Source organism: Staurois parvus, unplaced genomic scaffold (genome assembly GCF_062004578.1).
Source record: "Staurois parvus isolate SC_StPar_1 unplaced genomic scaffold, SC_StPar_1.0 ptg001095l, whole genome shotgun sequence".
In the NCBI taxonomy this organism is placed as follows: Eukaryota; Metazoa; Chordata; class Amphibia; order Anura; family Ranidae; genus Staurois; species Staurois parvus.
Genome location: NW_028318891.1, coordinates 120141 through 145128, shown reverse-complemented (window position 1 = coordinate 145128; position 24988 = coordinate 120141). Strand labels below are relative to the sequence as shown.

Below are 24988 nucleotides of genomic sequence, written 5' to 3'. Positions count from 1 at the left end.
ATTAGACCCCAGATCTCTCCTCTGTTCCTAAAAGCTTCAGGATCGTACGCAGATCAGGATCGTACGCAGATCAGGATCGTACACAGATCAGGATCGTACACAGATCAGCATAATCTGATGCTTTTTTCAAACCACTAATGGTTAGTTTACAACTGGTGATACTAGAGGTGACAAAATGCTCATTGCTTCCGGTTTCTTAGACCATAGAGATGACCGGGGCTGTGCCGGTTCCCCAATTAGCTTGTAAATGAAATCCAGTGGCTAATTAGGATTGCTTTTAGAAGAAAGCAGACCACCGACTGAAAAAACAATACGGGGAGGGTGATGGCAGCCGCAGCCATCAACCCAGTATAACATCTCAATACATACTGGTATGTCACTGAGCTGCAAGTGGTTAATATTTGCATAATCCCAGGAGCCAGTCCACTGCTTGCATCAGTGCAGAGTGCTCTTGAGTGAAAGAAGGCAGGATGCTGTGATGTTTTGAGGAAGCTATGTACATAGCTCCCCCAGCCCCTCCCTCCAGTCATGATCTGCCTGCATTGCCTAGAGAACAGAGACCCAGTAATGACATCATGGGATCCAAAATAAGGTATGAAATTAAAAAATGGAAAGGTTTTATTGAAAAACTTCATTTGCATATTGAAAAGGAGGAACCAGGTAGGGAAAAATATAAGTGGATTAAACTTCATGTTTAAAGAATAAGTTAACCTTTGGAACACATTACATATTCTGCTCATTTTTAGGAAGGAACATGTAACATGTTTTTATAGCCGCAACCGCCCCCCCTCCCCCTGACAGATAGATAATACGGGGAGAGGTCTCCCTGTACTGTCAGATTTGAAAACATCGTGGCTGCGTCATTCATTCATGGACTTCTGTGAAATAATGAACTGCAAGTCCCGGCAGCTTTAGCGGCTGTCAGCTTGTAGTTTTCAATGAACTACCACGGTGCTGTGGGATGCTGTGGTAGTTCATTGAAGCTTCCCATCAGAATATCTGCTTGACAGTACATCCCGTACAGCAAGCAGATATTCTGACAGGTCTGCAGGAGACCTGCATGGCATCATTGATCTACTGATCGCTGGTGCAATGCTTTCCAGGCTCCTTTGGACAAACATTATAAATGCACATTTTTTTACCTGCATGAATGAATGAATGATGCAGCCATGTGGGCGGAGCCCAACACGGCCGCGCTGTTTTCAAATCTGACAGATACGGGGAGAAGTTTCCTCGTATTATCTGTCAGAGGGAGGAGGGAATGGCAGGTGCGGCTGTGGTTATGGGTACATATTACATGTTCCACCCTAAAAAACAGGGGGAACATGTTCCAAAGATGAACGTATCCTTTAAAAATAAGGATATTTGTGCTCTCTTTTCAGCTCACAGGAAGCAACAAGGCCACAGCATTTCTAGCAGGATCAACAGGTATTTTCTGAACTTCCTGAAAATGCTTAGCCTGAAAAAGAAAAACTATTTTCAACCACCACACCTAAGAACTGGTGTCTTCACTTTTTGGGTTCAGAGCCACATCAATCGCTCTTATTGTAAAGATCCCCTTCATATACTGTTGTTATACTTGTCACTTTATTAGCACACCCTTTTTAATATATAATAGAAAGAAGGTAAATAAAAAGGATATTTTGAATATCAAGACAGCCCCCAGACGTACGCCGTCCTCCCTCTCTCTCCACCAATAAGCCTCTCTGTAAAGGTCAGTACATGCAAATGTGCCATACAAGGAGCAGACTTTCATCTTCATATAAACAAAGTGAATATTTCTCACACATCACACTTTAACTCTTCATTACCCTGAAAAGATTCATCATTTTACGTGGCACTGCTGACAAAATACATCATTTTGGTGTAAGATAATATATAATAAGGGTTGCTGTAAACTCCTTGATGCAATTGTCCTATGGAGGAGGGTTGGGCCATTTTAACCACTTGCCCTTCAGAGGATTTTCCCCCCTTCCTGACCAGGCCATTTTTTGCGATACGGCGCTGCATTACTTTAACTGACGATTGCGCGGTCATGCAAAGTTGCACCCAAATGAAATGTATGCAAATGGAGAAATAGAAAAAGGGCGCACCGACTGTTTCTCCATTTGCATCCAGTGTATTTGGACCAGCAAGCAGTGCATATTCCAGAAAATTCCAGAACACTCCTATTGGGTCTACTGAGCCTTTTCCTAGCGCAGGAGAAAAGTGTTTGTTGTGTTGCAAATGAAATGTATATCCTTTTTTTCCCCACAAATGGAGCTTTCTTTCGGTGGTATTTGATTGCCTCTGCGGTTTTTATTTTTTGCACTACAACATCCATCCAGAGCAGTGTGCCCGAGCCGACAGGCAGGAGGACTGTTAGTAAACAAAGCAGTCCTCCCCCTCGGAGATGCTTGGTAACCACCGGGCGACGGGGGGGGGGGGGGTATTCACCGGCTGGGACCTGGTGATTGACAGCTGCAGCCATGAATGGTGGTGCGGGTAGGGCACACACCCCCTACCCGGAAATACAAAATCATGTATATATACGTGATTTTGCACACCCCTGCCACCCTGTAGCAGGGTTCAAGTTTAGAAGAGCGCAATTGTCTAAAATGTCTTTATATGCTGTAGTATTAACAGTACCCTTCACTGTAAACATCTGAACTCAGATACTTTGGAGGGTGGTTTACGTAATTTGGGACATACAGTGTATCTATACATAATATCTGGATCACCTCTTGGGTGTCTGTTTTCCAATCTAATCAAGTCCCTTTTCCCCTACCCTTACTGTGAGAGATTTTCCTCCCCTTTTATTATTCAGGTCTCTCCATATGTCCGCTGCAACTGATAAATATGTAAATATAGGCTAGGACTGTACCTGCATGTCCCCGCACAGTGACATATGTAAATATAAATGAGGTGGTGTCTAACCTGCTGAGCAGTTAGGCCCGGTCGAGGGACCATCATGATTTCCTTCATAAGGTTCAGCTTTCCTGGAGAACACTTGCCGTAGCTCAGCAATGTAATCAGAGGGGTTGGTATCGCCATCTTGCTGGGCGGCTGTGTGAGGAAGACCACAGATAACAGAAATGTCATTTCCACAATTTAACACTAAGTTCCTAGCTCTGGATCTGTTGCTGCTTGACTGTAGGAAATAAATAGCTGCTGAGGAGGACAAAGGGTTATTAACAGTTACACAGTTGCCTATCAAGTTTAATCTTTTCTTTTGGCAAAGAAGGAAATAAAAAATTTAAAATTCCTCCCTTTCCACCCTCAAAGACCAAACCAGACACCTTTGGGAATTAGTCCTGAGCTCAATGCAGCTTGTTCACTAGTGTAGGACAATTATGTGAAATGGACTAAAAGAGCTGCACCATTTTTTCATTCAGTGACAGTGCCCATAAAGAACTGTCTGCAAAGGAAAGTCTATGGACCAGTTTAAAGTTCAAATTGAACATCCACTTTATTGACAGATAAGGCCAAAAAATAGTTATAGCCAAAAGTAAAAAAAAAAAATATCAATGTGCTCACATGCAATCCTGGGGTTCCTGCAGTGTAGAACGGCAGATAGGTGGTACTAGAAGGGGCTGTAGGCCATAATGGTGGCCAGACCATAAAGGCAAAGAGGTGGCATCACATTTTGCTAGGTGGCTACTACTCCAGTGAAACAATTTAGAGGAAAACTTCACTTTTAGCAAAGTTATCCTGTAAGTGATTTTTACTGAATTTACTATAAAATTCCTGTATTCACTGTGACCAAGTTTCTTTATAGCAGAGTTCCTCTGTGTCACTTAGACTGGGTTCACACTGATACCGTGCGGGAAACGCTGTGAATCCTGTGCGTTTCCCACATTACATTGCAATTGCATGGCGCTCATGCGATCTGATGCAGGTGTCAATGTTAAATTAATGACACTGGAAACAAAACAAATTGCAAAACGCAATGCGATTACCAGAAATCGCATTACATGAGTGAGAATACCCATGCGATACGATTCAGGTAAAAAAAAACAAATTGCGATTCAGGTGCGAATTTAAAGAAGGGTGCTCATGCGATTCGATTTGAGCCATACAAAATGTATGCCTCACATTGCACTGCACAGACATGCATTGTAATTTGCACAGGAATGCGGTGCAATTCCTGTGCAAATAACATGCGGTGTCCTGCACCGCATTAGTGTGAACCCAGTCTTACTAATGTGAAATTCCAGGTAAACAGCCTAATACACAGCCCAAAAAATAAAACCGTTTTACCTTACAAAGGATGTGCAGAGAGTCTTGTGATTTACAGTTGGGCAAACTTACAAAATCTTCAGGGGATCAAGTAATTATTTTCCCAATTTCACCACCATAGGCAAGACCAAAGAGCTGTCAAAGGACATCAGGGACAAGATTGTAGACCTACACAAGGCTGGAATGGGCTACAAGACCATCAGTAAGAAGCTTGGGGAGAAGGAGACAACTATTGGAGCAATTATTCGCAAATGGAAGAAATACAAAATAACCATCAATCGCCCTCAGTCTGCAGCTCCATGCAAGATTTTGCCTCATGGGGTAAGGATGATCATGAGAAAAGTGAGGGATCAGCCCAGAACTATGCGAATGATCTCAAGGCAGTTGGGACCATAGTCACCAAACAAACCATTGGTAAAACAATACATCTCCATCGAATGAAATCCTGCAGCGCCCACAAGGTCCCCCTCCTCAAGATGGCACATGTACAGGCCCCTCTGAAGTTTGCCAGTGAACATCTAAATGATTCAGAGAAGGATTGGGAGAGGGTGTTGTGGTCAGAAGAGACCAAAATTGAGATCTTTGGCATTAACTTGACTCGCTGTGTTTGGACCAAGAAAAATGCTAACTATGACCCAAGAACACCATCCCTACAGTCAAGCATGGAGGTGGAAAAATTATGCTTTGAGGCAGTTCCTCTGCTAAAGGTACAGGCCGACTTTGCCGCATATAGGGGCCAATGGATGGGGGCCATGTATTGTAAAATCTTGGATGAGAACCTTCTTCCCTCAGTCAGAATACTGAAGATGGGGTGTGGATGAGTCTTCCAGCATGACAATGACCCAAAACATATCGCCAAGGCAACAAAGGAGGGGCTCATTAAGTCCATGGAGTGGCCTAGCCAGTCTCCAGCCCTAAATCCTATAGACAATTTATGGAGGGAGCTGAAACTTCAAGTTGACAAGCAGTAGCCAAGAAACCTTAAAGCGGAACTCCACCTAAAAGGGAAAGTTCTGCTTTAATGCTGTGTTCCCCGCTCCCCATTAAGGATTGGCACCTTTGGGGAGCGGGTATCCGATTATGACAGGTACCCGCTTCTACTTCTGCTGCGATCAGAAGCGGAAGTTGTTCTCCCTCCCCGTAGTCTTCTTGGACACGTGACAGGCCCAGAAAACTACGGGGCCATCCACAAAGCAAAGCGCTTCTCGCACATGTGCAATGGGCACCGGCTGTAAAACCGCAAGCTGTCACAGCCGGGTGCCCATACTAAAAATGCCGGCACTGGGGAGAGAAGACGGTTGGTGAAACCAGCAGTGGTGAGGATATCACTGAACTGAGGGACAGGTACAGTGAAGGAAATAAGTATTTGATCCTCTGCTGATTTTGAATGTTTGCCCACTCACAAAGAAATGATCAGTCTAAAAATTGAACGGTGGATGTATTGTAACACTGAGAGACAGAATAGCAACAAAAAATTCTAAAGAAATGCATGTCTAACAAATGATGCACTGATTTGCATGTTCATGAGGGAAATAAGTATTTGATCCCCTATCATTCAGCAGGATTTCTGGCTACCAGGTGTCTTTCATACAGGTACAAGCTGAGATTAGAAGCAGTCTCTTAAAATGAGTGCTGCTAATCTCATTTTGTTACCTATATAAAAGACACCAGTCCAGAGGAGCAATCAAACAGATTCCAAACTCTCCAACATGGCAAAGACCAAAGTGCTATCCAAGGATGTCAGGGACAAGATTGTAGACCTACACAAGGCTGGACTGGGCTACCAAACTATCGCCAAGCAGCTTGGTGAGAAGGTGGCAACAGTTGGTGCAATCATTCGCAAATGGAAGAAACACAAAACAACGGTCAGTCTCCCTAGGTCTGGTGCACCATGCAAGATCTCACCTCGTGGCGTGTCAATGATCATGAGAACAGTGAGGAATCATCCCAGAACTACATGTGAGGATCTTGTCAATGATCTCCAGGCAGCTGCGACCACAGTCACCAAGAAAACAATTGGTGTAACACTACACAGACAAGGATTGAAATCCTGCAGTGCCCGCAAGGTCCCTCTGCTCAAGATAGCACATGTCCAGGCCCGTCTGAAGTTTTCCACTAAACATCTGAATGATGCAGAGGAGGAAAGTGTTGTGGTCAGATGAAACCAAAATCGAGCTCTTTGGCATCAACTCAACTCGCCATGTTTGGAGGAGGAGGAATGCTGCCTAAGACTCCAAGAAAACCATCCCAACTGTCAAACATGGTGGTGGAAACATTCTGCTTTGGGGGTGTTTTTCTGCTAAGGGGACAGGACAACTGCACCGCATCAAAGGGACGATGGATGGGGCAATGTACCGTCAAATCTTGGGCGAGAACCTTCTTCCCTCAGCCAGGGCATTGAAAATGGGTCGTGGATGGGTGTTCCAGCATGACAATGATCCAAAACACACGGCCAAGGCAACAAAGGAGTGGCTCAAGAAGAAGCACATTAAGGTCCGGGAGTGGCCTAGCCAGTCTCCAGACCTTAATCCGATTGAAAATCTGTGGAGGGAGCTGAAAGTTCGAGTTGCCAAATGTCAGCCACCAAACCTTAATGACTTGGAGAGGATCTGCCAAGAGGAGTGGGCCAAAATCCCTCCTGAGATGTACGCAAACCTGGTGGCCAACTACAGGAAACGTCTGACTTCTGTGATTGCCAACAAGGGATTTGCCACCAAGTACTAAGTCATGTTTTGTGAGAGGGATCAAATACTTATTTCCCTCATGAACATGCAAATCAGTGCATAATTTGTTAGACATGCATTTCTGCTGAATTCTTTGTTGCTATTCTGTCTCTCAGTGTCATAATACACCTACCATTTGATGTTTAGACTGATCATTTCTTTCTGAGTGGGCAAACATTCAAAATCAGCAGGGGATCAAATACTTATTTCCTTCACTGTAAGTACCGTATCTGTATTTTAAAAGTCAGCAGCTACAGTTTTGTAGCTGCTGACTTTTTTTTCAGCTGGAACTCCGCTTTAAAGATTTAGTTAAGATCTGTAAAGAAGAGTGGACCAAAAACCCTCCTGAGTTGTGTTCAAACCCGGTAACTACAAGAAATGTCTTACTGCTGTACTTGCCAGCAAGGGTTTCGCCACCAAGTACTAAGTCACGTTTTGCTTGAGGATCAAATATTTATTTTACTCGCTGAACTGCAACTCAATTTATAACATTTGTATCATGTGTTTTTCCTGGATTTTTGGTTGATATTCTGTCTCTATCATTTAAAATACACCTATGATAAAGATTATGGACCCTTCATTTCTTTGTAAGTGGGCAAACTTACAAAATTTGCAGGGGATCAAATAATTATTTTCCCCACTATACATCCATCTTCCACACTGTACAGCCAGAGAGGTGACACACAATTTCCGATTAAGCAATTCAGCTTCGGGTGTCACATCTGCACTTCCAGCTTCCTCAATAGGCAGAAAATCACCAGCATCGCCTCTGTCTGGCTAGGAGGAGGCATGAATACTTAGACAAGAAGAGCTCAGAACGGAACTGCACATTCTAGATGAGGGGGTACTGATGCTCTTTAGAAGGGAAGAGGTCTCCCTCCCTGAAGTCTATACTCCTTTTAGGGCTTGTTCATACTTGTGCCGAGAACTGCATTTTTCTGCACTAGAACAACACAGGTCTCTTCAAGGTACATACAAAACAGCTGCATGCATTTTTCCGCAACGGATCGGAGCTCACCTGAAGGCTCTGTGTAATGTCCATTACTAACCAGAAATGATCGAAATTCTGAAATTTCACCAAAGTTAGACAAAAAAAAGAATACACAGTGTGATACGCTTAAACATGCATCACACCACCCTATCCTGACCCTCACATTGAGAGCTGCCCCCACAGTACAACTGTGCGTTTTACCATGTGAATGGGCCATTATTCTACCAAGCATCTTACTTTCTGTAGAAGCAGATTATTACTGGGTACTTTTGTTGAGTCTAGCAGAACACATACGTGATTGATGTCCATACTTTGGACACCCGTGTGCAGAAGAGGGCTATAAGAAATGATAACCAATTAGAGTACAACTGCACACAGTGCACAGACCTTTTCATGTTTTAATATAGATATATAGGTGTAGAGCGGGACTTCCCTGAGGATCGCACTGCATGTTGCCACCGCCAAAGACACAGCGCTGACTGCCAGGCTGCCCCTGACGATCGGCTCAGGAGGGTCAGCAGGAGGAATGGGCTTCTCTGCTGCAGCCACCTTTTTACCTGCAGAGACAAAATATTGCATTATTGTAACCATCATATCAGCATTACTCTCTATGGGGAGGTATTATAGTACCCTATCCATCATGCCAGCATTCTACTCAGAAGTGATCAGTGCTGGGAAAAGATCCTTTAGCCCCGAGGCACAAAGGCCATAGCATCTCCCCTCCACATTAGCTGTGAATCACGCCAACAGCATAGGTTGCAGGTCATGCCCCTTGTTTGCCTCGACCCAGCTTCCAGTTGAAGTGTCCAAGGCAGTCGCTTTTCAACCTACCCCTTGGTCCAGTCCTGTTGTGAGGCTTTGTTCACAATAGATCTAAAGCACATTGCTGCACTTTCAGTTCTTCTCCCATGAAATCACAGTGTGCTGTGCATACTACTTCCAGGATATGTCCGGCAAGCCTCAGCTGTTATCCACTGACTATCACTGTCACCAGTGCAGCATCTTACTTTTTTTTGTATTTTTTTTCTTTTTGTGCTTGACAGTTAAGGCAGTGCTAGATACTGAAAGCAGTGGGGCTCAAAGTGTTACTAAACCCACAACAGTAAAATCAGTCTGTATATGCAGTAAAAAATACTTGTTATACTCACTGTGTAATCTAAGGGGTTAATCCTCTGCATTGTATAAAAATGCTGTTTGATTGTGACTTCTCTGATCCTCCCCTTCTTCCAGTGTCCCCCTTTTATCTCCTGATAAGACGTGTGGAGACACTCAGTTTGGTGTGTATTGCTAGGGAGGTTTTTTTTTCCTTGGGATTGTGCATGTGATCAGCACAGGGCCAATCAGCACTGTCCAGACAGAGGTCAGGGGTTCTGCATCCTCCTAGATCAGAAAGAAAAACTCCTCCTACAAGCTTTAACATGTGCTCTGCTGGACACTCAGTCACAAGACTGCTCTAACTGCTGATGAGAAAAGGTATTTAGCAGTTTATATTTACTAAAATAATTGCATTTTCATGTTCTGTGTACTGTGGGAGACCAGATATAGTGAATGCGGGGTTCGGAGAGACCAGATATAGTGAATGCGGGGTTCGGAGAGACCAGATATAGTGAATGCGGGGTTCGGAGAGACCAGATATAGTGAATGCGGGGTCCTGGGGAGACCGGATATAGTGAATGCAGGGTCCGGGGAGACCAGATATAGTGAATGCAGGGTTCGGAGAGACCAGATATAGTGAATGCAGGGTCCGGGGAGACCAGATATAGTGAATGCAGGGGCCTGGGAGACCAGATATATGTATGCAGGGTCCGGGGAGACCAGATATAGTGAATGCAGGGTTCGGAGAGACCAGATATAGTGAATGCAGGGTCCGGGGAGACCAGATATAGTGAATGCAGGGTCCTGGGAGACCAGATATAGTGAATGCAGGGGCCTGGGAGACCAGATATATGTATGCAGGGTCCGGGGAGACCAGATATAGTGAATGCAGGGTCTGGGGAGACCAGATATAGTGATGCAGGATCCGGGGAGACCGGATATAGTGAATGCAGGGTCCGGGGAGACCAGATATAGTGAATGCAGGGTCCTGGGAAACCAGATATAGTGAATACAGGGTCTGGGGAGACCAGATATAGTGATGCAGGGTCTGGGGAGACCAGATATAGTGATGCAGGGTCTGGGGAGACCAGATATAGTGAATGCAGGGTCCGAGGTTTAGTAACACTTTAATTTCAACCCGGAAAAAAGTGGAAGCCTACAGTGTCACTATTCTAATCCAGTATTTGACAGCATGTCACCCAATTACAGTTGTTAAACGGTGAAGATAAAATGAATACCTGTTATGGTTGAATGCACCAGATGTGTGACTTTTTTAAAACTCGAACTAAGGTCAAAATGTCAGATGCAATATGCAGTACAGCTCTGTCATTAGCTAAACATAGCAGGATTGCTTTTTCTAAATCACGCAAGTAATACTTTGTACTGACCTACATCCTGGCAGTTAGGTGAAAATATTGCTTCCTTTTAGAGGATGAGGATGCCGCTACCTCTCTATACAAATGCTTGTGTTGTTGTCATTTGAGCTCATAAACATGCTCATTGAGTGGCTGATGAAAAAGTATAGAAAACTTTCTCTTATATGTATATCCTTCAATATAGTCACCTTTTCCCTATACTCCCTCCATAATGTAACCTTTCCCCATACGTCCTTCCACATAGTCATCTTTCCTCTGTATGCCCCTCCCTAGAGTAACCTGTCCCCTACACACCCCTCTGTATAATCATACATATATGTAGTCTGCTCTCCCCTGTATGCTCTACACATCGCTCCTTATAGGGACTCTGTGGTGGGGGGGTGTTGGGGGGATTTGTGATGAGGGGTAATATCCTTGATCTCGTCTTCTCCCATCTCTGCGCTCCCCACAACCTCACTAACACCCCCTTCCCTCTCTCTGACCACAACCTGATTACCTTCTCTATCTCCTCGTCCTCCAACGCCTACCCCTCCAAATGTCACACTACTACCAGCCGTAACCTCCGCAACCTTAACCCTGCCCCCCTCCACTCTGCAGCTGATCAACTCCATGACCGCATCCTCCCCCTGTCCTGCCCCGACTTGGCCATGACTGCCTACAACAACGCGCTGTCAACAGCCCTTGACTCACTAGCGCCTTTAACCACACGCAACATCAGACCCCGACCGCTCCAGCCCTGGCAGACGGATCACACCAAAACCCTCAAACGACACAGTCGTGCCCTGGAGCGACTATGGCGCAAAACAAAATCCCAACAAGCCTTCACCCGCTACAAATCTGCCTTCCGCACCTACACCTCCTCCCTCCACACAGCCAAACAAGCCTACTTCCTGACCCTCATCAAGACCCTCTCCTCCAATCCTCGCCGACTCTTCTCCACCTTCAACTCTACTCTCTCCACCCCCACCTCCACCCAGCGCCTCACTCACCGCCCTTGAGATTGCCAATCACTTCAAAAACAAGATTGACACAATTCGCAAGGACATTGCTGCAACTCACACGCCCTCTCAACCCGTCCCCTCTCACACAGCTACCCCCTCATCCCTCCTCCCCCTCGACATAACCCGCAGGGACTTCGTCGCTGCTCAAACTCCCTCCAACCCCCTTCCCCCTCACTCAGCTACCCCCTCATCACCCCTCTCCCACGGCCCCACCACTGCTCTGACCTCCACTTCCACCCCACCCTACATTCCTCATACTGAAGCTCCCCCAACACTCCACACCTTTGACCTTACCACCATCAAGGAAGTCTCCAAGATCCTCTCTGATGCCCGCCTCACCACCTGCCCCCTCGACCCTATCCCCTCACAACTCCTACGACCTCCCTCCCCCTCCATCCTACGCTCCCTCACCCACATCTTCAATCTCTCCCTCTCCTCAGGCTTTTTCCCCTCCCCTCTGAAACATGCACACATCACCCCCATACTTAAAAAGCCCTCCCTGGACCCCAATGACCCGAACAACCTCAGACCCATCTCCCTGCTCACATTTACATCTAAACTTCTCAAGCGCCTCATCTACACCCGCCTATGCTCTCACCTCAACGACAACCACCTCCTCGATCCCCTACAGTCCGGCTTCCGTCCCCTACACTCCACCGAAACTGCCTTACTCAAACGCTCCAACGACCTTCTAACCGCCAAAGCTAATGGCCACTATTCAGTGCTCCTACTCCTTGACCTCTCTGCTGCCTTCGACACAGTCGACAACCCCCTCTTCCTCAAAATACTACACTCCCTCGGCCTCAGATTCTGCTCTCTCCTGGCTCTCATCCTACCTGTCACAACGGTCTTTCAGCGTTTCCTATAATGCTACCACCTCCCCCTCACTCCCCCTCTCTGTTGGGGTCCCTCAAGGCTCTGTCCTTGGGCCCCTTCTCTTCTCCATCTACACCTCCTCCCTTGGCCAACTCATACACTTCAACGGCTTCAACTACCACCTCTATGCCGACGACACACAAATCTATCTCTCAACCCCCCACCTCACCCCCTCGGTCTCTGCCCGAATCACACACCTACTGAGCGACATATCAGACTGGATGTCGCTCCACTTCCTTAAACTGAACCTCTCCAAAACCGAGTTTCTTGTCTTCCCCCCAGCCCGGACCCCACCCCCCATTGACCTCTCCATCACATCCAACAACGCCAATATCAAACCCGCCCTGCAGGCCAGAGTACTTGGTGTCATTCTGGACTCCAACCTATCCTTCCAGCCCCAAGTCCAATCTTTAACAAACTCATGCAGACTCCACCTCCGCAACATTGCCAAAATACGCACGTTCCTAACCCCAGAAACCACTAAACAACTGATCCACTCCCTCATCATATCACGACTCGACTACTGCAACTCCCTCCTCACTGGCCTGCCTCGCCGCTGGCTATCCCCGCTTCAGTCTATCCTGAATACGGATGCCAGACTCATTCACCTTTCCAACCGCTCCGTTTCCGCCACCCCCCTCTGCCAATCCCTCCTCTGGCTTCCGATTGCGCAACGGATCAAATTCAAAATCCTAACATTGACGTACAAAGCCGTCCACCATACTGCCCCAAACTACATCACTGACCTAATATCCAAGTACCGCCCAGCACGCACACTCCGCTCTTCACAAGACCTCCTTCTCTCTAGTTCCCTGGTCTCCTCCTCCCATGCCCGCCTCCAGGACTTCTCCAGGGTGTCACCCATCCTCTGGAACTCCCTGCCCCAACCCATCAGATTATCACCTACTCTCCTCTACTTTAGGCGCACCCTGAAAACCCATCTCTTCAGGGAAGCCTACCCTACCCCCTGGTAACTTGACCGACCTCCTCCACTCTTCCTACCACTCCATCCCCCATAGCTATCTCCTCCTGTACCAGTATCCCCTCCCTCCTAGATTGTAAGCTCGAAAGAGCAGGGCCCTCGATCCCCTCATGTTTTGCATTGTATTGGTATTGTTCTGTCACATGTTCTGTCCCCCTTTGTAATGTACAGTGCTGAGCGAACTATTGGCGCTTTATAAATACTGTATAATAATAATAATAATAGTCGCCTTTCCCCTGTATGCCCCTTCCTAGAATTAACTTTCCCATACATGTCCCTCTGTATAGTCGTCTTTCCCCCTATATGTCTATATATAGTTACCTTTCCCCTCTATGTCCCTTTTCCACTGTATGTCCCTCCATAAAGTCACCTCTCCCCTGAATGCCCCTCCATATAGTCACCTCTCCCCTGAATGTCTCTCCATATAGCCACCTCACCCCTGTATATCCCTCCTTATAGTCACCTCTCCCCTGTATGTCCCTCCATATAGTCACCTCACCCCTGAATGTCCCTCCATATAGTCTGCTCTCCTCTGTATGTTCCTCCATATAGTCACCTCACCCCTGAATGTCCCTCCATATAGTCACCTCACCCCTGAATGTCCCTCCATATAGTCACCTCTCCCCTGTATGTCCCTCCATATAGTCTGCTCTCCTCTGTATGTCCCTCCATATAGTCACCTCACCCCTGAATGTCCCTCCATATAGTCACCTCACCCCTGAATGTCCCTCCATATAGTCTGCTCTCCCCTGTATGTCCCTCCATATAGTCTGCTCTCCCCTGTATGTCCCTCCATATAGTCTGCTCTCCCCTGTATGTCCCTCCATATAGTCTGCTCTCCCCTGTATGTCCCTCCATATAGTCTGCTCTCCCCTGTATGTCCCTCCATATAGTCTGCTCTCCCCTGTATGTCCCTCCATATAGTCACCTCCCCCCTGTATGTCCCTCCATATAGTCACCTCTCCCCTGAATGTCCCTCCATATAGTCTGCTCTCCCCTGTATGTCCCTCCATATAGTCTGCTCTCCCCTGTATGTCCCTCCATATAGTCTGCTCTCCCCTGTATGTCCCTCCATATAGTCTGCTCTCCTCTGTATGTTCCTCCATATAGTCACCTTTCCCACTGCCCTTCTTCTTGCTTGCTGCAGGTGAGGCCGGGGGGGTTGGGACAGATCTTGTGGAGGAGGTTGCCCCATCGAGCTCACTCTCCCTCTGCCGTCTCTCTTCCTCCATCTTTGGCTGGAAAAAGTCACTTTTAAAAAAAACAAAAACAAAACACAGCTGTGATTTCCCAGAATTCCCCTGACACCCATGTCATGTGATATTGGACACATGAAGATCTCTACTACAACCCACTGTGTCTATACAGTGTCTGGCACTTACTATTTGGGGCCGTTAATGGCAGAGCCACGTCATCCAATCAGACGTTTCTTTTAATTTCCCGACCTCCTTCACAATATTGGCATCTTGGATGTAACATGGCTGGTACTAGTATGTGTCTTTTCTCAGTGAGACGGGCATACATTAAAACAGAGCTCTGGTTCTGTTGAGGAAACCAATCTCTGAAAGGTCAACTATACAAACTGGGAGTTTTACCAAACTTTACTGCACTGGTACCTGCTTCTGTTCTGTAGATAGTAAGACAAACCGTTCCAGAGCACCTGCCAAAATCTTTCACTGCTCAGCTGGTGGGTCTGCGTACTCTAATCACATGATCAGTGCTGCAATAAAACAGCCCAATCCTACAGTGTCCCTCTAGATGTGGTAATTCACCTCACTGAAGAACAAACACCCATTGCAGTAAACCTAACAACACTGGCGGAGATGCCTACTAATACCAGCTCTCTACAGATTTCAGGAGAGGTTGGGAATCCTGAGAGATCCCATCTGTACAGATATCTGTGCTATATACACACACCTCAATAACTGGTCAACGTTACTCTGCTCGTTTGGCTGTATCCCCCCTAGCATGGGTCCTATAGACTCCCGAATCCATTCAACGGCTGTTTCCACCGACATCTTCCTTTCCTTCCCTTCGACTTCAGTTGTGTCGCAGGTCAGCGGCGCCGCGTCTGCGGAGATCACTGCTGAGCAAATTTTCTGTGTAGAAAAATAAGAACTGGATGACTCAATGCTGACTGTACAACCATTAAATTTCTGCAATGGAACAAAAGTTGAGCTGCTGCAACTGATGTGCTAATTTCTCAACTTGCTCTAAAATGTAATTAAGTGCTTATTGTGCAGTCCAACCAGCCACAAAGAGGACTGATCCCATTTCCACCCTTATCAATTATTATTGTGCAGGATTTATTTAGTGCCAACAATTTGTCTTGGAAAAGTGGAAACTTAACATCTTAGCATTAGAAACTCCTAAAGAAGCTAGATTTAAAATGTCATACTTTAAAATGTGAGGACTACTGGTGAGCACTGGATGGTTCTGGCATTGCAACTCTCTTAAAGTGTTACTAAACCCAGGACCCCGCATTCGCTATATCCGCTCTCCCCGGACCCCGCATTCGCTATATCCGCTCTCCCCGGACCCCGCATTCGCTATATCCGCTCTCCCCGGACCCCGCATTCGCTATATCCGCTCTCCCCGGACCCCGCATTCGCTATATCCGCTCTCCCCGGACCCCGCATTCGCTATATCCGCTCTCCCCGGACCCCGCATTCGCTATATCCGCTCTCCCCGGACCCCGCATTCGCTATATCCGCTCTCCCCGGACCCCGCATTCGCTATATCCGCTCTCCCCGGACCCCGCATTCGCTATATCCGCTCTCCCCGGACCCCGCATTCACTATATCCGGTCTCCCCGGACCCCGCATTCACTATATCCGGTCTCCCCGGACCCCGCATTCACTATATCCGGTCTCCCCGGACCCCGCATTCACTATATCCGGTCTCCCTGGACCCCGCATTCACTATATCCGGTCTCCCCGGACCCCGCATTCACTATATCCGGTCTCCCCGGACCCCGCATTCACTATATCTGCTCTCCCCGGACCCTGCATTCACTATATCTGCTCTCCCACAGTACACACAACATGGCAATTATTTCAGTAAATATAAACTGCTAAATACCTTTTCTCATCAGCAGTTGGAGCAGTCTTGTGACTTCTATCAGTGTTCAGCAGAGCACTGGTTAAAGCTTGTAGGAGGATTTTTCATTCTCCTCTCACTGTCCTATGGGGCTGCAAGACCCCTGACCCTCTGTCCGGAAAGTGCTGATTGGCCCTGCGCTGATCTCATGTACTGTCCCAAGAAAATAAAAACGCTCTAGCAATACACACCAAACTGAGCATGTGCCCCCAAGGCTCTGTTCTATCAGGAGATGGGTCGGGGACTGTGGAAGAAGGGGAGGTCAGAGAAGACAGGAATAAACATCTCCTTTACACAATGCAGAGGATTAACTCCTTAAGTTCCACAGTATGTATAACAAGCATGCCTTACTGCATATATACGCTGATTTTACTGTTGTGGGTTTAGTAACACATTAAGATCGGGGAATCATTATCTGTACAAATAAAAAAGAAAAAAAGGACGCAGACACCTAGTGCATTATCTAAAGCACTTTATTAAAAGGTAAAAGATGGGTTTCGGGGGGCAGACCCCCTTCCTCAGAGCACAGACTGGTTTGCTACCCTCCTTTATCAAGATGAATGAAAATGTATCCCACCGGCACCAAAGAGAACAGGGAAGTCGAAGTGGTCAAATAGAAGTACCACCTCTGGTGGTCCTTGATACCCATCAAAAAGTAGCAGTAGTACAAATCATTACAACCCAACAGCAAAAAAAAAACCACAAAATAATAATACAAAGAAACAAAAGTACATGTACAATACTCCCAATCTACTGTATATAAACAATGCAGCCACTTTTACCTGAATGCATTGTATATATTATTTTACAGGATTTATATAGCGCCAACAATTTGCGCAGCACTTTACAACATAAGGGCAGACAGTACAGTTAGGCTACGTTCACACTAGCGTTGTGTGCAGGCGGCAGAGAGGCGTTTGGGAAGCGTTTTTACCGCTTCCCAAACGCCTCTGCCAATTCTGCACATTACAGCACATGGTGCTGTTCTAACAGGAGCGTTTGCGTCGCGGCAAAACGGACGCCTCTGGGCGAGTCAGGAGGCGTTGAAGCCTCCTATTCTCGTCTATGGTGCCGCTCTGCAAATGCCCGGCCAGCGTTTGCGGTGCGGTTGCGGCGCGGTTGCGGAGCGGTAACACCACTCAAACTGCATTATAGGCATTTGTGGGGCGTTATTAACGCTCGGCAAACGCCTAGCAACCGCCGCTAAACCGCGCATGCGGCTTTTGCGGAGCCTTTGCCAGGCGTTAAAAAACACTCCGCAAACGCCGGACCAACGCTTGCCAAGCGCTATAGGGGCGTTTGGCAAGCGTTGGTAAAACATCCAAGTGTGAACGAGCCCTTACAATACAATTTTATACAGCAGGAATCCGAGGGCCCAGCTCAGAGCTTACAATCTAAAAGGCCAAATACACATCTCACTCCATGCACCTCCCCTTCCAACTACATCCTATAGGGGTTCTGTGTTACCTCCATAAACAACCATAAAAAGTTGTGTTTGCAAAAGTGATGCTCAGTACAGAGGAAATTGTAAAATTGTAGAGAACAAGCCATTTTTCTTCTTCATAAACTGCTCTCTGGATTTAATGTCTGGGCTCTTCCAGGTGCTTAACGCACTCAGACTGGTTGTTGGAATGCAACCACCGGTGTAGGAGGTTGGGAATTTGTGCAGCACCTTACAATATTTAATACATTCAAGACCAGAGGGTAAGGAGGGTCCGGCTTATAAGAGATTACAATCAAAAAAAGGAAGGGGCAAGTGATACAAAAGGTATTAGTTGTGGGGGGATGAGTTGGTAGAGAAAGTAAAAGTTCAGTTGTTAGGTGAAGGTGTGATAGGCTTCCCTGAGGGGATGAGGTGAAGGATTGCCCAAGGGCAGACAAAGTAGGAGATAGCAGCAAAGACTGGAGTTAGGAGTTCCAGAGGATGGAAGAAGCATTGGTGGCAAGCATGGGAGGAGCTGACAAAGGAGCAAGAGAGCAAGGGAGGAGTGGGGAGGATAGGGTGAACTAGGGATGCACCCATGTATCGGTGGCCGAAAATCGTGTTATCAGTATTTTGCCGACAGGAAAACGTCTCAGATTTTCATGCAAAAACGCCTCCTAGTGACTTCATTACAAAATCGCTTCTCATAGACTTTCATGCAGTTGCGTCCATATTGACTTCAATGCAAAAACGTCCCCTAGTTACGTAAATGCAAAATCACATCTCATAGACTAATGCAAAAATGCCCCCTACTGACTCCAATTCAAAATCGCCAGCACACATTATTAAGTGTTCTTGCATGGCAGACCACTTACTGTTATCTCACATATATATTCTTATTATTATAGCCAAATTTACCACCCTAACTCCTCCCACAGTTTTTTACACTACATAGACAGTAATATACCGATTGTTCCCGATTAGTGTGCTATTACTTTGTGGAACGTTTCGCCGAATGGTTCATGAAATATCGGCGTTTTTGTGGTGAAATTGGTCCCATAGGAATGAATGGCGGAATGTTCGAAACTAGAGTGGGAGCTGACAAAAGCTAGAGTGTGAGCTGAAAAATCAGGACATGATTTCTAAACTGCCATCACTCCCTCATTTTCAAGCCCACCTACACAAATCTTATATCAAAACGTTCAGCTATCCCTGCTGCCACTAAAAATGTTCACGGCTAAGCCATAGTCCTAATAGTTTTCACAATATGACCATTTGTTTGCAACTCACGCCGCCCATTGACATTCATTGAAACTCCACTCTATCCACCTCAGATTTGAAGGGCAATTTCTAAACTGCAACTGTGTCTTTATTTTAAATATTTCACAGACATACTATGCAACAAAATGTAGGTCTGGGTCTTGTGATTCTCACAATATAAAGCTCTTTGGTGTAGGATTTATAATTTTTAAACTACAACCGTTTGAAGATGGCAACCGCCAGTGAAGTGAGCAAGTTGGAGCAGTTTGTTTTTAACTGCTCTTCTCTGCCCTTGCTGTAGAGTGAGTTGCCATAGGAACCCAGATGTGTGAGGAGGCAGCAGAGTGACAAAAGCTAGAGTGTGAGCTGAAAAATAAAAGTTGAAATGCATTTCTCACTCTATCAAGCTTGCCATGTGCACTTTTTAAATTTGATCAATCAATTGGTTAGTGTAATGCTTACTATCTTTACTCACTCCAAACACTCCACACAGTTACTCTGCCCAGTCCACACAGTTACTCTGCCCAGTCCAACCTTTTCACAGTTACTCCAGATACTCCACCCAGTTACTCCGCCCACTCCAGCTGTAGACTACTGGTGGAGGCAAGAACACTTCACACAATTTCCCCAGAAATTGTAGCTTTTCTAGTTCATTATTATAATTATACAGGATTTATATGGCGCCAACAGTTTGCTCAGCTCTTTACAATATAAGGGAGACAATACAGCAACAATACAGTTCAATACAAGAGGGATTTGAGGGCCTGATCCTGGAGCTTACAATCTACCGTAAATTAAAAAAAAATCTAAAAAAACAGTCAGTTTCAGTTTTCGGCATGTTTTTTTTTCTGCACCGGAGCACACTGGAACTGACTGCACTGGTGTAAACTAGGGCTGTTGGAATACATGGAAAACACTGTGCATGCATTCTGATGCAGACAAAAAGCAGTAGACTGCATCTGGGGTGAACCAACCCATAATGTTTGATGTTTTAAGTAAGTTTTACAAATAAAGGTTCATTAGAAGACAAAAGAAACCTGTTGTAGTAACTGCCTAAAATAGCTGGAGAACAAACAGCAGGGTCACATTATTACAAGAAGTGGAAAAATAATGCGTCAATTTTGAGTTACACTCTAAGCCTGCCTTTCTTACTACAGGGAAACTCGTAAATACATTACAGGTCCCAGGGAACCCCTGTTATGGAAAATTATAATGTACAAAAGTATGCTAAGTAAACAATGTGGAGGCTTAGTAAATGTATCCACTGAGTGTTAAGTACACTAACATATCCGTATGAGAAAATTATATTCAGTAATAAACATTAATTGAAATGAATAATAATTACCAGAAAAGAAACGCAGACAGTGAAAATTGTAGTGCATGCCTTATATTTGATGGTCAGTGGGAGAGAAGCCCCCTTACATTTGTGGTCTCTGGCAAAAGAGCCTTCTTACTTTTGTGCTCAGTGGGAGAGAAGCCCCCGTACATTTGTGATCAGTGGGAGAGAAGCCCCCGTACATTTGTGATCAGTGGGAGAGAAGCCCCCGTACATTTGTGATCAGTGGGAGAGAAGCCCCCATACTTTTGTGCTCAGTGGGAGAGAAGCCCCCGTACTTTTGTGCTCAGTGGGAGAGAAGCCCCCGTACATTTGTACTCAGTGGGAGAGAAGCCCCCCTACATTTGTACTCAGTGGGAGAGAAGCCCCCCTACATTTGTGATCAGTGGGAGAGAAGCCCCCCTACATTTGTGATCAGTGGGAGAGAAACCCCCATACATTTGTGATCAGTGGGAGAGAAACCCCCGTACATTTGTGATCAGTGGGAGAGAAACCCCCGTACATTTGTGATCAGTGGGAGAGAAACCCCCGTACATTTGTGATCAGTGGGAGAGAAACCCCCGTACATTTGTGATCAGTGGGAGAGAAACCCCCGTACATTTGTGATCAGTGGGAGAGAAGCCCCCGTACATTTGTGCTCAGTGGGAGAGAAGCACCCTACATTTGTGCTCAGTGGGAGAGAAGCCCCCATACATTTGTGATCAGTGGGAGAGAAGCCCCCCATACATTTGTGATCAGTGGGAGAGAAGCCCCCCATACATTTGTGATCAGTGGGAGAGAAGCCCCCGTATATTTGTGATCAGTGAGAGAGAAGCCCCCTTACACTTATAGCCACTGGAAGAGGAGCCCCTTTACATGGGTGGTCAGTGGGAAAGAAGCCACCTTACATTTGTGGTCAGTGGGAGAAGGTATCCATTACATTAATGATCATCAGAAGAGGAGCCCTCCTACATCTGTAGTCACTGAAGAAGGGCCTCCTAAAATGATAATTAGTGGTCGAAGGGATCCTTACAAGCAGTTGGAAGTCCTCACTGGTATCAGTGGTCAGCGGTACTATCCTAGATAGGTTGGTTAGACAAATATAGTTCTTCTGGCTCCTTTGCAATGGAGCAGTCTGTGATTGCTCTGAGCTGTTCTGAACTTCACTGGCTGCAGGCTTGATTGTTTCCCCCTGCCTTCTGGAAGATTCTGGAGGCAATTCAGCAGAATGAATATTTATGTTGTCTCAGCCAATGCCTGGGGGAAGATGCCGAGGAGTACATAAATAGTCTGAGGTCTGACGTTGTCTAGTTCTTGTCCAGTTCAGGAAGTTCTCAGCCTGAAGGGCTGCTGCTCTTCTGGGCAGTTCAGCTGAAGTTCTCACAGGAGCTTATCGATGTCCCAGCTAAGTCATAGCTGGGTGGGGTCCAATGAAAAAAAGGGCATCCAAGAGGCGCTGGAACTGTGCTATGAGTTTAAACAAGGTAGTGAGAGGGCAAACAACATTGGAGGAGCCCACTGGGTCAGGTTAGGCTGCTCACAAAAGGCAAGGCCACCCTACCGTGGATACTGGATGGAAGCCTACTTTTTTTTTTCCAGAGCATCTGGAGCTAATCAAGGAGGTCTTACTGGGAGTTTGTTCTGAAGAACTCACAGGTGAATGGCTGATATTGGAAGGAGGCATCCAAGTATCCAGGGACATTGTGAGTACAGACCTGAGTCTAGGATCCCAGTGTCGGTTTGCTGTTACTATCCCTTGTGCACCAGTGCCTGCTTGGACTGGACAATCCTTATAGCATCCTGCTACGGTCAATTCCCTACCTAGAGGGACTGTGCTAAGAAGTAGTAACGAGTGAAGAGTATCCTCGTGTTACTGTACCATGTTACTGGAGTATCCCACAGCTCCCTGCAACCCAATCCAAGTTTATTCAGCAATAATTACCCCCTAGACTCATCTTCGAGCCAAAGTGAGTGGCTGTGCTGTATGCCTGTCTGCCCCTGCACTGATCTCGGAAAAGAACCCGTGGCACAACAGTGGGCCCTTTCAGGGGTGAGTTCTACATCTGCTTGAGGGATGAGAGGAAAGGCTATACTGGTCCTATGTCACCGACTCCTCCATGCAATGATGCTGGAGGTATGCAGGCACCATCAGTCCAACACTGCTCATTACTCACCCCCCACCCCCCAAAAAGGCTGCTCTAAGCTGTCACAGATTGAAGGTGAAAAAAATCAAGTCATTTCTTATCAAACAAGCCAAATAATCAATTCACATGACTGTTTATCATATTTTGTCATTGAAAGTGATTACATCAATGCAGGCAATCTACTATAACATATCAATTGGCTGTTTTGATCAACTAAAATGATCATATCCAATGCAGAATAGATTGTAAGGCCTTGAACGCGGGGCCAGAGTAATATTTTGTGCTTTCAAGGTGGCACACGCATCTCTCAAGGGAGTGGCTTTGTTGATTAGAATATAGAAGACATCTGGATATGACGGTGGAACCCTTTACTCAGATGGCCTTGTGCTTTCATCTCACTGTTTTTTGCTACTGACAGATAAAATGTCGTTTTGTGTCACTGTGTTCTGTGTATTAAAGGAAGAGAAGTCACAAAGGAAATTTGCTCATTGTTTCATCAGATCTGGAAACGTTAACAAAGGGAGAGTGCTAATAACTTCAATGTCACCCTATGCTGTTGTCACACTCTGAATCCAGGATGGAAACAAAGGTGTGATAATTTCTATAGAACAATGAACAGACAGATCAGAGGTTTCCACCCCAACCACTTCAGGCATTGTACAAAGAACAGAAAGAACAGCTGCTCATCTTAGGAAATAAAAATGAAATGATTTCCCACGTTTAATCCACCTATCTGTGGAGGATGGGGCCACCACAGCCTTCCATTCAGTATCTAGGAGCCCAAGTGGAAGCAGAGTTGCCACTGGCCAAACTGGGTGATCGGAAGTGCTATTTAGCCATGAGATGGAAGGACAATATAGAGCAAAAGTCATAGACACCTGACAATGGTGGCCCCAAAATATTCACATCTTCAGATGCCTCATGGCCACCACCATGTATGGTGTGTGTATTTGGTGGGTCCTTCTTTGTCTAAGGGGGACCTGTAAGGGAACAAACACTGGAGTTGTCACTGCTGAATATTTTGTAAAAGCCTATTGGGAGCAAAGTGATAGGTAATCTTGAAGACAAACCCCCATCTACTGATAATTACCTTCCCAGAGCCTAACCTTGTGTTGAATGGTGTTGAAGCTTACACAGGGATAATAATTATGGTCCCTTCTAACATCACAGTATTCAGGTCTAGCAATTAGCTGTCTATGCCCAAACGTTGCATCCCAAGTGGAGGTGACATGCTCCCTCATACCCAGAAGTACAAGGTAAGCACAAACAGCAGAGGAGTGTGGTCAGAGTATCAGCAGGTTACGGGGTTGTTCCCTTTCGAGAACCTCTTTGGCCTCTTTACTCATTCCGGTCTCCTTGTAGGTAATGGCTCAGGGGTCAACATGTTCATCCTATCTTCTCTGCCCACTGACCAGGAACAAAACATGTAGAACAGACTTTTTAGGCTTTCCTGTCTGCATGCTTGTTCCAGGTCAGCCAGGATGAAGTGACAGCCCCACAACACCCTCCAAAATGAGTCAGCAGTGATGTCCTCCATATTTCTAACCTCACAAGTGGTTCTACAATTAGGCTTTTTTTTTTTTTTTTTTAAACGGATCTAAAATGCAGCCCATGTGCCTGTACACACAGGTGTGTATACAAGCACTAGGCATTCTTGAGTAAAAAAAAACTGTAGAAAAATCTGTGTTCCTTGCTAGCATTTTGCTCCAGCACATGCATATGCACACAACTACGCACATAACTTCTAATGGATGTTGCATAGGGGTGTATTGTACGAGTAAACGTGCATATGAGCAAATACATGCAAAACAGATGCCTGAACTTACGTTCACAAATGCCGATGCTCAAATATCAGTACAGTGTGCAAGAGGCCTTAGATTGTATGGATCCTGAATAAAGGCATGCACTACTCCATCACCCCTCAGCCCAAAAAAGACTGAAGATATTTCAGCTCATTAATCTCAGATGCTCCATGCTTTTTGTCAAACCAGCAGCTGATCCACCATTGGCTGTGCTGATTTATGGATTAGGCAGAGTGCCAATGCACCGGGTCCTCTGTATTTATATTGTCTGTGTCCACATCCAACCACATAATCCCCCCTGAATATATCACCAAGGGAATTAAAGTAGAACAATAGGCATTTTTTCATGTTGGATAGAGCAAGGGAGGGTTATTATAAACAGTCAGATTTTTTTTTGCCATCTGTGTCCATTTCAAAGATTTCCCTTCTATTCCTGTCCCATAAACAGGAAGTGAAATGAAATCCCTGCAAATTATTGGGATCCCTTAGCCCCCCCCCTTCTTCCCGGTCACCACAACGAGTGTCCCAGTAGGAAGATTCCCCCTCCTGGGCAACCCAAGATGATTTTCTTTTACTTTCAATGATAATGGATAAGCAGTACAAATAGAGAGGGTGAATCTCCCTAAAAGGGGCGCAGACAGCATGATATTAGCAGAAGTTTATCAAATCTATAAGTTTAGCAA

The 24988-nt window shown here is 45.9% G+C and overlaps 1 protein-coding gene across 2 annotated transcripts in view; it reads right to left on the bottom strand.

Annotated features, from left to right (window-relative positions):
- The window catches only part of ENO4 (enolase 4), a 57443-nt gene that overhangs the window by 20893 nt on the left and 11562 nt on the right, over positions 1 to 24988 (bottom strand). For both annotated transcript variants that reach the window (XM_089658793.1, XM_089658792.1), the window contains exons 3-6: positions 15180 to 15361; positions 14377 to 14513; positions 8320 to 8489; positions 2917 to 3045 (exon numbers count right to left, since the gene is read on the bottom strand). In XM_089658793.1, the coding sequence (XP_089514919.1) occupies positions 2917 to 3045; positions 8320 to 8489; positions 14377 to 14513; positions 15180 to 15361 (618 nt within the window). The remainder of the gene's footprint in view (positions 1 to 2916; positions 3046 to 8319; positions 8490 to 14376; positions 14514 to 15179; positions 15362 to 24988) is intronic.